A 13,476-nucleotide genomic window follows, 5' to 3' on the forward strand; every position below is an offset into this window, starting at 1 on the left:
TTTTATTATTTTTTATAATAAATTGTTTGCACAGTAAAAATACTTAATCGCCGTTGTATGGTAACCTTTTTCAAAAAATAATTATTTAAATTGCTTACAAATGCGCACACACAATGCTTTCATTTGTATTTTTGACCTTCTAAATTTTTACTGACAAGAAAATCGTCGACTTGTCAATTTTATTGACACTTACCTTGCATGGTGGCGTATCCATTGAAAAAGGGTCTGTGCATTGCCGCGGCAAAGGCAGTTACTGTCATCGTTTCTCAGCTCCAAGTGGAGTTTATGAATTTTTTTTTATTAAACACTTTAACAGTGGGAATTACTGTATTCGAATTTCGGTAAAATATTTTTTTTTCACTTAATTTAAACAAATTGTTGCTTATAATATAATTAAACTTTAATATGTGCACACTTTGGTTTATTATTTAAATACCGTTAGTTTATTGTACTATTTTTTCCATTTAAACAAAAAGAAACTTAACAGAACACAACACTTTATTGGTTTAACAGGCGAATAACCATCGAAAATCTACGAAACGGAAATAATTTGTTGCGTATGTTGTGTTGCCTGTTTCGTAGCAACTTCATAACTGACTAACTTGTCGATCTTATGTCAAGATCGTCGACTCTTCGTGCACGTTTCTGGAGTGTTCAAATAGGGGCAGGCGTTTACATATGTTGTGTGTATAGGTTTCTTGTGGTAAAACAACAACTACCCATAAAACCGACATCGGACAAACGAACGTTGTTATTGGTGTTGGTATATTTCTTCAAGATGCCCGCCATCGCTGTCAAATTGAATGTAAGTATGTAGGTACACTCAAGCGGCAAGCGATGCAATCAGGTAAATGTGGAAAATACCAAAAACAACAACAATGAAATTAAAAAAAAAAAAACAAATTTGAGCTAGTTTTTCGAGCACAACTACTAATAGTCAGCCAATCGCCGGCGTGAAAACATTTTCCATCTCTGTTTCTACTATTTTAAAGAAGGCATGAGGTTTATTTCGTGTTTGTTTTATGAGTCGGTGAACCACAGCACAAAGCCGCATGTTTAATACCGTAATATTAAGTGGGCGTTTTTGAGGTATTTTTGTATTCAAATATTTACAGACATATGTATATACAATACATATTGATATATATGTATATATTTAAATATACCTACACGCACAAAACATTTACACGTTGTTTGAGCAAATTTCTTGTACATTTTTGACGATTTGTTCAAATTAGGCTACAAATAATAGCCCCACAAATTGACCGCCTCGAATGGAGGAAAAAAGATACTATAAAATATTAATTTTCAAATACAATTAAATGCAAAGCTCCAGGCAGCGAATATTCATGCATACATATGTATATAAAAATATTATTTATAAGCCTAATAGAAATCAATACTCGTACTTGTACTTTTAAAAACAAATTATCAATTTCTCTATTTTTTTATTTTTTATTTTAGTATTTAATTAAATTATTCGTGATTAACGTATAATCTTGTTTCTCATGTGGCTACGTTTCTTCCCTATAATTGAAACGAAAATTGGCGTAGCCGAATACGTTAATCGTAAAACTCGGTACTTATTGCTCGATCCTCGAATTGAACGCAGGGGAAGCGAAGCCATAATACTCTTAACAGGTTCCTTTTTTATAAGAATTATAAATGTAACTAAATCTGAAATCTGTCCGGATGTTTTCATTCAACTGTAACACGTTTTTTAACTCGAAATAAGCATACTTTTTTTTTTTGAAGATAATTTTTCTTTTTTTTCAAAAAAAATCAAAGAGCTCCCCCAATATGAACAGAAAATGGAGTGTTACCTTAGACAATCATGACAAATTTCGTTATATACCTTGTCAAATAAGAAATTTTTCAATGCAAGGACTTGAGTTTTATTGTTAAATTTTTTGTTAAAAAAATGTAAGACTTTTTAATTTAAATTTCGCACGAAAACTCATTCGTCGAAATATTTTTTTCCTAGGTTGGTATGACTGTCAGTGAACTAATATTAGTGCTTACTTAGTACACGCTTGCCTGAAGTACATAAAATTCATTTGGCGATTTTTACGATGAGTGAAATTATTCAACAAAGAAGTTCCATTGAATTTTGTATGTGGAATAAAATTTCTAGTGGCGAAACGTTCAGAATGACAAAAAAAGCCTTCAGTGATAATTGTTTGTCGTTAGCAATTGGTGCTGAAGAATCGACGATTAACAGCCAGGAATCTTTCGAAATATCATTTCGGACTAAGAAAGATGAAAGCACGATTAGTTCCAAAATCACTCAATTTTTTCGACAAACTGCGTCGCGTTAACGTGTGTGACACAATGCTTTCCGACTACCAAGATGTCATGAAACGTATTATTACAGGTGAGAAGTCTTGGATCTATGCTTAAGACCCGGAAACAGACGATCAATGGGCCGAATATCGTGGCAAAGGTGAGCCGAAGCCGAAAAACAAACATCATAGCTGGTCAAACACAGTTTTCTTCGATTACTGAGGTATGAGGCACTAGAATTCCTTCCGACCATCTAAATTGTTAACGAGAAATATTATTTGAGTATTATACGTCATTTGCACGACTTTTTTCATCACCGGAATTATAAGCCGACAACTCTTGGTTTTTGCACCGTCGCATACTGCATTGGTTCTTCGTGAGATTTTGGCAAAATTTTCAACCAATATCGCCTGGGTTAACTCCGTGTAACTTCTGGCTATTCAACAAACTCAAACAAATGCTCTGGGGAAACCGTTTTGAGTCCATTGAAGACATTAAAGCGTTGGCACAAATGTATAGACGCCAAGGGGGATAACTTTGACAGAGACAACATAGATTTTAAGGAAAAAATTTTGGATTTTAAAATTATGAACAAATTCTTACTACTTTTTCTTCTACAAGTAGTAGTATACTATAGTGGTCCGATGTTGATAGTTCCTCCGTTCTTTTTGAGAAAATTACGTATGCATAATTTCAGTCCGATATGTCAAAAAACTGAGCGATTAGTTTGCGTATATACAAACTGGTATGTCTCAGTCGATTCTGTTCCTCATGCTGGCAATTTACAAATGTATGTACTTTATAGGGTTCGATGTTTCATTCTCCGTGCTATAAACTCAAAAGTAAACTTAATGTAATGGCGTTAAATCCTATGATCTTGGTAGCGATTTGAAATTAACGATTAACGCAGTGCGTATATATTTAGACATGAAACTCGATGCGAGGCACTGCCTTTTTGGAAATAAAGATCGTCGGCGTCGATTTCATCAAATTTCAGAAGAAGAAGTTGGTCAACACACTCGCTATTGATGATAATGGCATTTCCTGTCTTATTTCGAAAGACATAAGACCCGATGATGCCGTTTTACTACAATCCCCACTAAACGGTTATTTTTTAGGGATAGCCTTTCCTGAACTACACGACTATTTGACTGACCCTAATAGGGACTATTCTGGCTGTTTGTTGACGAAGCCAATAAACCAGAAATGGGCCTTGATTTTTTTTTTTTTTTTTTTTTTATAAAAATAAAGATGTAGTCAACGTTTCTGTCAATTGTGAATTCTACAGACAATTGTTAAATAATTTCAGCAGGTTGCCCTCACTAGCTATGTTTTTTGTATGAAATATGCCAATACTAGTTTCGCACTATAAGATCTGAATATTTTTTCACAAACGGCTCTCAATACAGATGCTGAGGATCCTACATTCTTCTAACACATCATTACTAATGACCAAACTTGTGTTTACAAATATGCCGTGACACTGTCGAATAATCTAAAGATTGGTGGCCCAAAGTGATTCGAAACCGCTGAAACCACTGAAGGCACTGAAGGCCATTTCAGCCGACTCTTATAGCAAGTGTATAGAAAACTAGATTAAGTATTGTCATGCTTCATCAGCGAAATAAATCAATCACGTTATGATCAATAGGTAACGGACGAGCGCAAATTCAAGGACCCAACAACAATTATAATCATTATCTTATCACAACAAGCGAAAGCCACCCGTATGAAATGCGAAATACGTGATAAGCGCTTTTTACTGACACATAAGCCGTGTTAGTTAACAACTAGCCTATAATTAAATATAGACTGTTTTAACATCCTTGTGTAATAGTTTTCTCGGGTAATAAACCGTCTTTTTTCAAAATTTTTTTCTCATATATAAAACTAAATTTTTATTGTTACAAATATACACTATTAACAAAGAAATTCTGAAAATTTTGGGAAAATATATTTTAAACTGGGCCATTGCGACGTCATTTCCGGTGACCCATTGGAAAAAGGTTGCACGCGGGTTGACAGGATAATACATAGTGAAAAAATACGTATTTTAGTTAAAACCTTGACTTAGAACGTGAAAGAAGAAAAACAATCTTTAAATTGATTTTTTAGTAGACATTTTTATAAAAAAAAAATTAAAATTTCAGTACGAATTTTTTTTCAAATACGCACTTAGTCTAGCTAGCCTCGAGCTGGCACGTTCACAAGACTGTATCTCCGAAACTATTAACCGGATCAAGAGGTGTTGTTGAATTTAATAAGACAATAAAAAAATCGACTTTTAAACCCGTAAATCCATGTTAGACCATGAAATAGATTGAGGTGATTCTTGATTAATGAAGCTTCTCCTTCATATCTACTATTGACCAGGTGATCATCATGTACAAGAAGTAATAAAATACCTGAGAACTGGTCTAACATCCACTAGCCATTGTCGAAAGGTTGTTTGAAAATTCTGATAAATACATACTTCTTGAAATTACGAAAGCTCTAATGCCATAGTCAATAGAACTACTTCCGGCTGCATAAGTTATGTTTTTTATATGCATAATTATTACAATAACACATATTTGCATTCACGAAGGCACATATACACACATAAACATTTGTACAAGTTAAAGGTGCGTAGCTTCACGCATATCCTTTTCACGCTTTCCTCCTACTACTTCGTAACCATTCATTAGGTCAGTGGTTAACGTTTTAGAATGACGAAGCGTGTGAATTTGATTAATTACAAAATTTCACGCAACAACTGGTCTATTGTGTGGTTTCCAGCAAAAATAAAAAACGATCGGAATAAAGGAAACAATTGTTATAGGGAACCGATATATTATACTCCACATATTTAGCAGAGACGCATACCTATACTAAGCAAGACTCTCACGAATGTATCGAGTAAACTCAATTAATAATCTGGAATAATTTCTATTAACTTTGACGCCACCGCGGAAATTGTAAAACACAAAAGAACAAGGAAAGCGAACAGACTTATGAAAAATTAATGTGACCAGAGGTGAATAGTAATAAGTGAATATAAATAAGAAGAAAATACTTATTTATATTTATATAAGTAAGCAATTATTGTATTTCAAGTGCAGTCCTTTTATTCGTTACCAAACTGAAATATTTCCATCAATCTTTATGGAGTAGGAACAAAGTGCCGACATTTCGAAAATTATACTGAAAACCTATTTGATACATATACATATGTATATATGTATATATGCTTTACATGTTGGTTAAGATTGTATAATAGCGTACAATGCTGGCAAACCAACTCATCAAGCTTAATCCGGACTCTGCCACCTCTGATGAATTCCAGGACCTTGTCTGGAGCCTGCATGCCATGAATGCTTTTGTTGCTTTAGACAGTGTTTGTTCCAAATTCCACCGTAAGGTGGATTCCAATGTGTCATTAAGAATTAGGGTCATTAAGCCCGGAAAAGATGTTATTTTAAAAAGAGGTGTTGGATTTACCCGGTAAACGTCTGCATACCATGAGTACTTTTCTGGCTTTAGAGAGTATTAGTTAAACCGTTAGGGTTAGGGTCCCTAAGTCCGGAAGAAATCTTCGTTTGATAAGGTAAAGAGGTGATGGTTGTCGACTCCACAATAAAGGAAACACTACCCCACCCTGAGGGCATTCTCTCATAGCACCAAGACCTTTTCTCATTAGTGACCTCAGAAAGTTCAGAACTATATGACTAGGAAGGTTTAAGTAATATCCAAAAATACAGAATTGTTAACTGAACCAATTACTCATAAGAAATTACAATCCGCTTGAGACGGATTTCCAATCCAAAACCAAATCCATTTTTGAGAACGAAATTTTGTTCTTAAAATTTGGCAAACATTTGTTAAAACTGGGTTGGAAAACATCAGAGTCTATTATTAGATGAAGCTCTACCACACATATGATGCAAAATTTCACTGTCAACATTAAGTAATTCTACAATAGCAATAACAATATGTAAACTTTTGCGACCAAATCAAATACTACTGTGTCAACCGAAATTTCTCGGTTTCAATTGCATTATTATATATATATATGTTTTTGGTCACAGTGTCCACAGTGGTCCACCTCAAGGTTGCATTGGCCACGAAAACCATACACATACCACAACAGCACCTACCACATGCTGCAACTAAATTGCTGGATAAATTCGAATTTGGATAACTTCAAGCGCACCGTTCAATTTACACCGTTGCACAGCCGAATAGTGGTCGGTCTTCGGTTAACCGATGTCAACATTGCTTGGTATGTGGTAAACTGAGGTGGATGTGTCAATACGAGGAGCAAGGCTCGCTGTGCTAATTTGTCATAGTGAATGTGGTAGAAGCAAAGGCCAACATGCAAACACACACACACACACACACATAACGTTACTCTGATAATGTCATTAAGACATCTGATGAAGGACATGACAATTGGCCTTATCGGAGCGTTTGTAAGCGCCTATGTATGCTTGCATGTGTGTGTGTTGTTTGTAGTGTAGATTCGTGTTAAATAGGTGGCAGCATTTATTGGCATCCAACATGCGCTTGCTGGCAACTGGTAACAGCGTGACAGGCGTTGTGGCTTCGCTACTTGCCACAACGAATTGATTTGTCATTTACAGCTAATAAACTTGTACAAACTGTTTGACAAATAAGCGTAAAGCGTAACAAAGGACTACTACTAACAACTAACTGCATTCATGGCTGCTGAATTGTAATAAAAAAATTGTTATGTTTTTTATTTAATATTTCTGTAAGAAAAATTTCGACCTTTGCTGCCAACAAATTATGCAATACATCTATAACACTCTTTTTAATATAGAAATATATAATGAAAGTCATAAGAACCTGCTCACTCCTCCTATTAGCAGCACTAAGTAACATGCGCATTCTAAGCTGCCTTTTTCCTAGCAACAACCGCCAATTGGAGATATTCATCTGTATCAATTATGTTGTGTTTGTTGCCAAACAAATGCCAGATTGACGTTGTAATGAAGCGCTAAATTTTCATACAAACGCGCAATTCTACAATTATATTGTTTCCCTTTTCGCGCTCTCAACCAACCAACTCGTATACAATAAGCTGGCTAAAGCCGGAACAGGTAACGTTGACGCGTCAAACTAGTCAGTTGTCGCTGCAATGCAAATAAAATCTTCCTTATACAACATAGTTTCCAAATATCTTGCAAATAGCGTTTCGTTCATCGCGCGGCAGGTGGGCATCATAAACACCTCTAAGTAACATATTCATGGCACGCTGCTGGAGCTCAAAACGACGCGCAAACTACACACATATACACATACAAACAAACACATAGGCATAGACATCAAATGTAAGTCCTATTTGCCGTTATTTAGTACACAACACACACACACACACCCACAAATGTATATGTGTATTTATATGAGAAATTGTATGCTTACATACATACATCCTAGAAATAGTTAGTAGGGTCCTTAAATGTCATTTGATTTTTCGTGGAATGAAAACAGCGCGCGCCCACCGTTTTTAGCGCGAAATTGTCCCTAAAAGCATGTTGCCTGCTGTTTCGACTGTTCTTCCTCTAAAGGCAAAAGTCAACGGAAATTAGTGTTGCTATTGTTGGCCTAGCACATACACACATACATAAATATGCGTTTATCGCATTTCATCTAAAGCTAAATGTCGTCCAAAAATTTATCTCACAACGACAAGATCATCAAAAGCCGTGATCGTTTCACTGAACCGACTTGAAACATCCCTGCTGGCGTCTTCCTCAATGCCCGTACAACATATGTATCATGTCCTCCTTTTTAAGAAGAGCAATGTTCTAATTTTAATGTCTTTGTTGTTCGCCGATCTTATTATATTGAAATTTTTCGATGAAAATGTTTTTTGTTCTGAAGAAAAAATAGTATGAGCTCGTAGATATACGTTATTTAAATTGAGTGCTATAATTTCGACGAGACTGTCATCATCATCAGGTTGGCATTATAATTGGGAGACGGTTGGCTGCGTCAATATGTCGTTGCCAGTCGTTTTTGCATGAAGCAGAACGGACGATGACCCAATTGAATATTTCAAGTTTCGGCAGGTCTGCAGTCACTTGATCTTGCTATCTGACTTTTGGCCATATATGTTTTCTTAGTACACCAGGAGGTACTCTCCTTCGCCAAAGCATAGGAGGCCAAAAACTCTCAGGAGAACTTTTCTCTTCTAAAGAATGCTCTTCGCTGTTCATCATCGTCGTTACTTTTACCCCATATAAGTACGTACACCAGGACGGATATTATGAGTGACTTATAAAGCGTTAGTTTAGTTTGCGAGAGAGGGCTCTACTTTTCAATTGCTTGCTGAGCCCATGATAGCACCTGAAGGAGAGGGATTTCGATTGATTTCGTGCCTGAGATCGTTGTTGATATTTAAGCAGGATTCTTGAAAGACGGATTCTTCACTACCTCGAAGTTATAATTGTCATGAGTAATGTGGTATCCCGAGAGCTGACATCCTTTGTTTATTAATAGAGGTCCTTCGTTTTTCTCTCCTTCTTGAGACAGAGTATTCCTGAAATATATTTCCAAAGCCCTAAAAGTCCTAATAAAAAATAAAACTTTACCTAAATTTTTGTTAAAAAAAAATATATGGATGTAGATCACACAAGTTAAGTTGGTGGTGGTTTACAGAACGATTTTCCTTCAGATTGAAAGAAAATCGGATGTAGAATCCCTACATTATTTTTATCTATCCCGTCAGTACTAAGCCAAAAAATATATAAGCAACACGCGATGATGCTTTAAACTTTTAAAATTTGAGGCCATCATTTCAGAAATCAGTGGGAAGTGGAAGCATCCCGCTCAAGCATTCATTCGAGATATTTTTTCTCAGAGGCTCCCCTTTCAGAGCCTAAATCCCACACTTGCCTGAACCCTAAGACTTACAAAGACACATCAAGATCACACACATTAGAGAAAGAAATGACCGGACAAGCCCTTAGGAATCTACCGAGTACAGAAAATGCTAGGGCAACGGTACTAGGTGGGATCGCCAGTAGCAGCATGGGAACCTCGGTTGAAGTTATAGGAAGAAGAGAAGTCCGTCCTGCGTTCGGCAAAAAAATTCTGGAGCTCTACGTCAACAGATCGGCTGAGCAGTGGTCAGCGGGTGTCCTGGGCCACCTCCAAGGTGTCAAAGTGTCATGTGGGCTTCACAAGCTGTTGTTGTTGTTGTAACGGCAGAATTCTTCACAAGCTCATAAGGTGTGCCTCTCTATAAAGATTCTATTGGGGAGAGATGTGGAAGGGAGCCAGAGTGGAGGCAGTGGACAAAGTGTAACTTCCATTGTGCTCTCGAGCTCCCTCTTCCCCAGGAGAAACTGAGGAGATTATAAGAAATTGTAATACTTCGCTGGCCACGCTCGATAGGCGGGTTATAAGCTCGAGAGAAAAGAGCAACCTTTTCGGTAAGCACTGATACTGCTAAATGCGGAGTCCCAAGGTCCGCAAAATGTGTCCAAGAGGGAAGTAAATTGCATAGATGAAAACCGGAAATAATCGAGGGATTAGTAAAAATTTTGATTTCTGACATAATAACGATTTATTCCCTCATTAACACCCCCAAACGGAAAATGTTTCACGCTGATAACATAACAACAAGATACCTTTTTTCTTTCTGTGTGAATAATTAATATAATAATATTGCTTTTCTTTAAATGTTAGCTGATGTAAGATTGAAGAATATCAGCGGTAACCAATAATTTATTTAACTTAAACACTGTGCGAAATTCCTATACCAAACGTAGTCCGAATGTCTGCTAAATTGCCGAAAGTAACAAACATTCGTCATTCGTACGTCAACCGTAGAGTGAATGATTGACATAAAGAGTCGAATATTTCCTGAATTGAATTCATAACCTGAAAACCCAAGCACATACGACCACATTCAAATGCAATGCCCAAGCACACCCACCTTTCGAAAGTCATTAGTTCGGCAGATCGTGTGCGCCAAGTGGTGTAAGGCGGCAAAATAGTTTGCCGGTAAGCGCAATGTACCAGGGGCGAGGGTGTGAAAGCGGTGATGGTGTGTGCCCGCTGGCGGTACGATCAGAAGAGGCTACAAATTGATCATTAAACAGAAGGCAATGGTGGTGGCAGTAAGCGCAAAGACAAAAAAAACATCACATACGAAAAGCAGACACATACGCGGCTGGACTCAACTCTGACAGTTCGCTACAACAGCAAAGATCAGACTTTAAACAAAGTTTTTAATAGCTGAACCACAGCCGCTGAGCTCAGACATCTGTTGGATACGAAGTAACGTTACAAAATGTTGCTCCTCCTGCTGTGCATTGCGTCGGCTTTGAGTCGACGTCTAAGAGAGCGAGCGGTAATTTTGGGCAATGGATGTAATAAACGAAGCAAGAAGATTAATTTGTTTTCACGACTCTCGTCAGACTGAATGACGGACAATCGTTATATTTTCGAACACTGAGGGCTGTGTAGTAACCTCATCAGTAAACAACCTGTTGTGCTCATTATTATACAGTTTTGTGTGATTTTTATTCCATTATCTACATAAGCACATTTATTTTCTTATTTTATTCTCACCTCAGCGCGGTTGAGCCACTTACGATTGCCTACTTTTTACTTATAAACATATTTAACACAAAGAGAGTGTGTTGTCGTAAATTAACGATAGATCATCGTATGAAAACCACTTGTGCGTCACCGCTATGTAGCGTTATAAAAACAATACGCTCGTAGTGACTATGAAGTGAGAGCAAAAGTGAGATGCATTTATCAGGTGAATGATGCTGGCCCAAGGCACGCAATGTTACCCTCAACTAATTGGGAAAATGTATCGTTTCGGATATATGCCGATTAAAATCTCATCTAACAGCTTACTACTGGCTGCCTAACTGCCTGTCTGACTGCCCGAGTCTGCCTCTTGTGGCCACAGCATGAGGAGGAAATCATTAATCACTGAGCATTCGGTCACTCTGCTATGATATAAGCAAAGAGATATATAAGTGGGAATTTTTTCTGTGGCACAGTATCAAAAAGGTGACAATTGGTTGTAGGTCATAATTATTTGGAAGGATTGTGTTATTCGGTGCTTCTTTCAACATATAAAGGAAATATTTGCATAAAAATATTGTAAAATATTTAAAAGTTCGTGAATATTGCATTCGAAGTATTAATAAATTGTCCCAGTAGCGTATATAATTGAAATGCGCCTGATTTCCTAATAATCACTCTTTATTTGAAGAACTCATCGTGTGTGAATAATTGACAAAACGAAGCGTTCAAGTGCCACCCGGTTTTCCAAACCGCAACTTTATATAAGGAAGGAAGATTATTTTTTACAGTACTGGAAAACGCCATACGGTTTCGTTTGCAAGACAGGCTGTCTACTAGTTGAGGGCTCATTAGCATGGCACTTGGGCATGAAAGTGCTTTGAAGCAGCCTCAGCGACGCAACAGCACGCTTCGCAATAGCGGTATAAATAGTGGATGCATTTAGTACGAATGCATTTGTATGTACTCGTAGCTACGACTCAGACTCCTTTGACGCTGAAATGGCACACAAAAGGAAGTTTTTAACTTTATCCCAAATTTCCAGGAAAAAAATAAAGCGTTTAAATTGCATTGGCTACGATTTAATACATTTTCATGCATTTCAATAGAAAGAATGCTACACGCGAAAAAGCCGAATGATATAAATATATGTTAAGTGAAATTATTTACAAATAAATAGATTAAATATGACTCAGAATACTCTGAAATTTTTTTGTTTTTTTTTAATTTTTTCTTAGATTGGTACGACTTCTTTCATGTTCGTGTGAGGTTTAATTTCCATATCAATGAGTTTGAATTTGACAGCTGTTTGTCTACGACGCGAAAAGTTTGTCTGACGATGTTTGAAAATCGTCCTGTTGGCATTCGAGAGATACCTCAGGATTTCATTATCTCTAATGGATCAACTTAACACATTTTGATTAATGTTTTGAGTATGAATTTGCAAAAACGCACTCGAATAGATGTCGCAAAAGATATGCCTGACAATGTAACTGTATCATTATAAATATGAGGTCGAAATTGTTCAACAATATAAAGTATAATATTTCAAAATTGAGCAGAAACTAGAAAACTCAAAATTCGCTAAATGCACTGAAGGACATTACAGCTGACACCAACAAGTACAAGTGCTTTAAGCGTTGGCACACTTCCATTAGTCAGGAACTTTTATTGGTTAGTCGATAAAGTCTTTTTTTCTAATCAAACTCCAACATATTTTTTTTATATTTTTAACAATAAATAAACAAATATGTATCATTTTGGTCGACCACTTTTTACCATTTTTCCGGTATCAGTGTAAAGCTTTCATCAGTGTCAATTTTGAAATTTCCAGAACGGAAGCGAAGAAATCATTGTCGTGCTACTCGAACTGAAACAGCATCGTCTTCCTATTTTATACCAAAATTTAAAAATCCAGCGAATTTCTTCATTATTTTCACTCATTTTTGTACAACTCCCCGAATTTAATGTTTTTTTGTAAATGAAGCTTAAATTCTTCTCTCCAACACTACATATATGGTATGACACAATGTGATTGGTATCACAGAAGATATACATACGGATATAGAATAGTATCAAAATACGTACGCAAAAATTCATATTTTTGTCAGTCCGGGACAAATTTAATCTAATGGTATATTAAAGGTTTAACCACTCACAGGTCAGGGTCAGATCTCTCTATAAATACAGCAATTTATTGTAATATTTCTGAACAATTACATATTTTCATTCCAATTCTTTGATTGTGGTTTCTTTAACAAGAGATTTTCCTACATTGATTTATATAACAATATTTCTGTTTAGGCTTGAGAGTAAAAAAATACTTATTTATATAACGCACAGTATCAAAGAAACCCCAAATGAAAATGGATACATCCGATACCGTGCGCAATAATTGGAGATATGCTCACATAATTCACAAGCCACTGTTGAGACTCCGAAACATCCTCAACAAGTCAATCTTTGGTGTTATCTGTGGACAGAGGGAAACATTAGTCCGTATTTCTTCAAAAGTCAACCTGACCATGATTAATGACATTTTCGTGCCAGCTTTTTGGAATATTACTGTGGACAGCCTTTGGTTAAACATGGTGGCGCTACTAGATACCAACGAGCCACCAATCAAATTGATGATCTAGT

General features: G+C 36.3%; 2 protein-coding genes across 3 annotated transcripts in view; both read right to left on the reverse strand.

The window, feature by feature from the left end:
• The window catches only part of LOC108970093 (segmentation protein paired), a 3,467-nt gene extending 3,207 nt beyond the window's left edge, over window positions 1–260 (reverse strand). Inside the window, exon 1 of the mRNA XM_018935236.1 lies at window positions 194–260. Coding sequence (XP_018790781.1) covers window positions 194–260 — 67 coding nt within the window. The remainder of the gene's footprint in view (window positions 1–193) is intronic.
• The window catches only part of LOC108970094 (epidermal retinol dehydrogenase 2), a 58,112-nt gene that overhangs the window by 40,875 nt on the left and 3,761 nt on the right, over window positions 1–13,476 (reverse strand). The window lies entirely within an intron of this gene.

Source organism: Bactrocera latifrons, unplaced genomic scaffold (genome assembly GCF_001853355.1).
Source record: "Bactrocera latifrons isolate USDA-ARS-PBARC rearing strain unplaced genomic scaffold, ASM185335v1 scaffold_28, whole genome shotgun sequence".
Lineage (NCBI taxonomy): Eukaryota > Metazoa > Arthropoda > Insecta > Diptera > Tephritidae > Bactrocera > Bactrocera latifrons.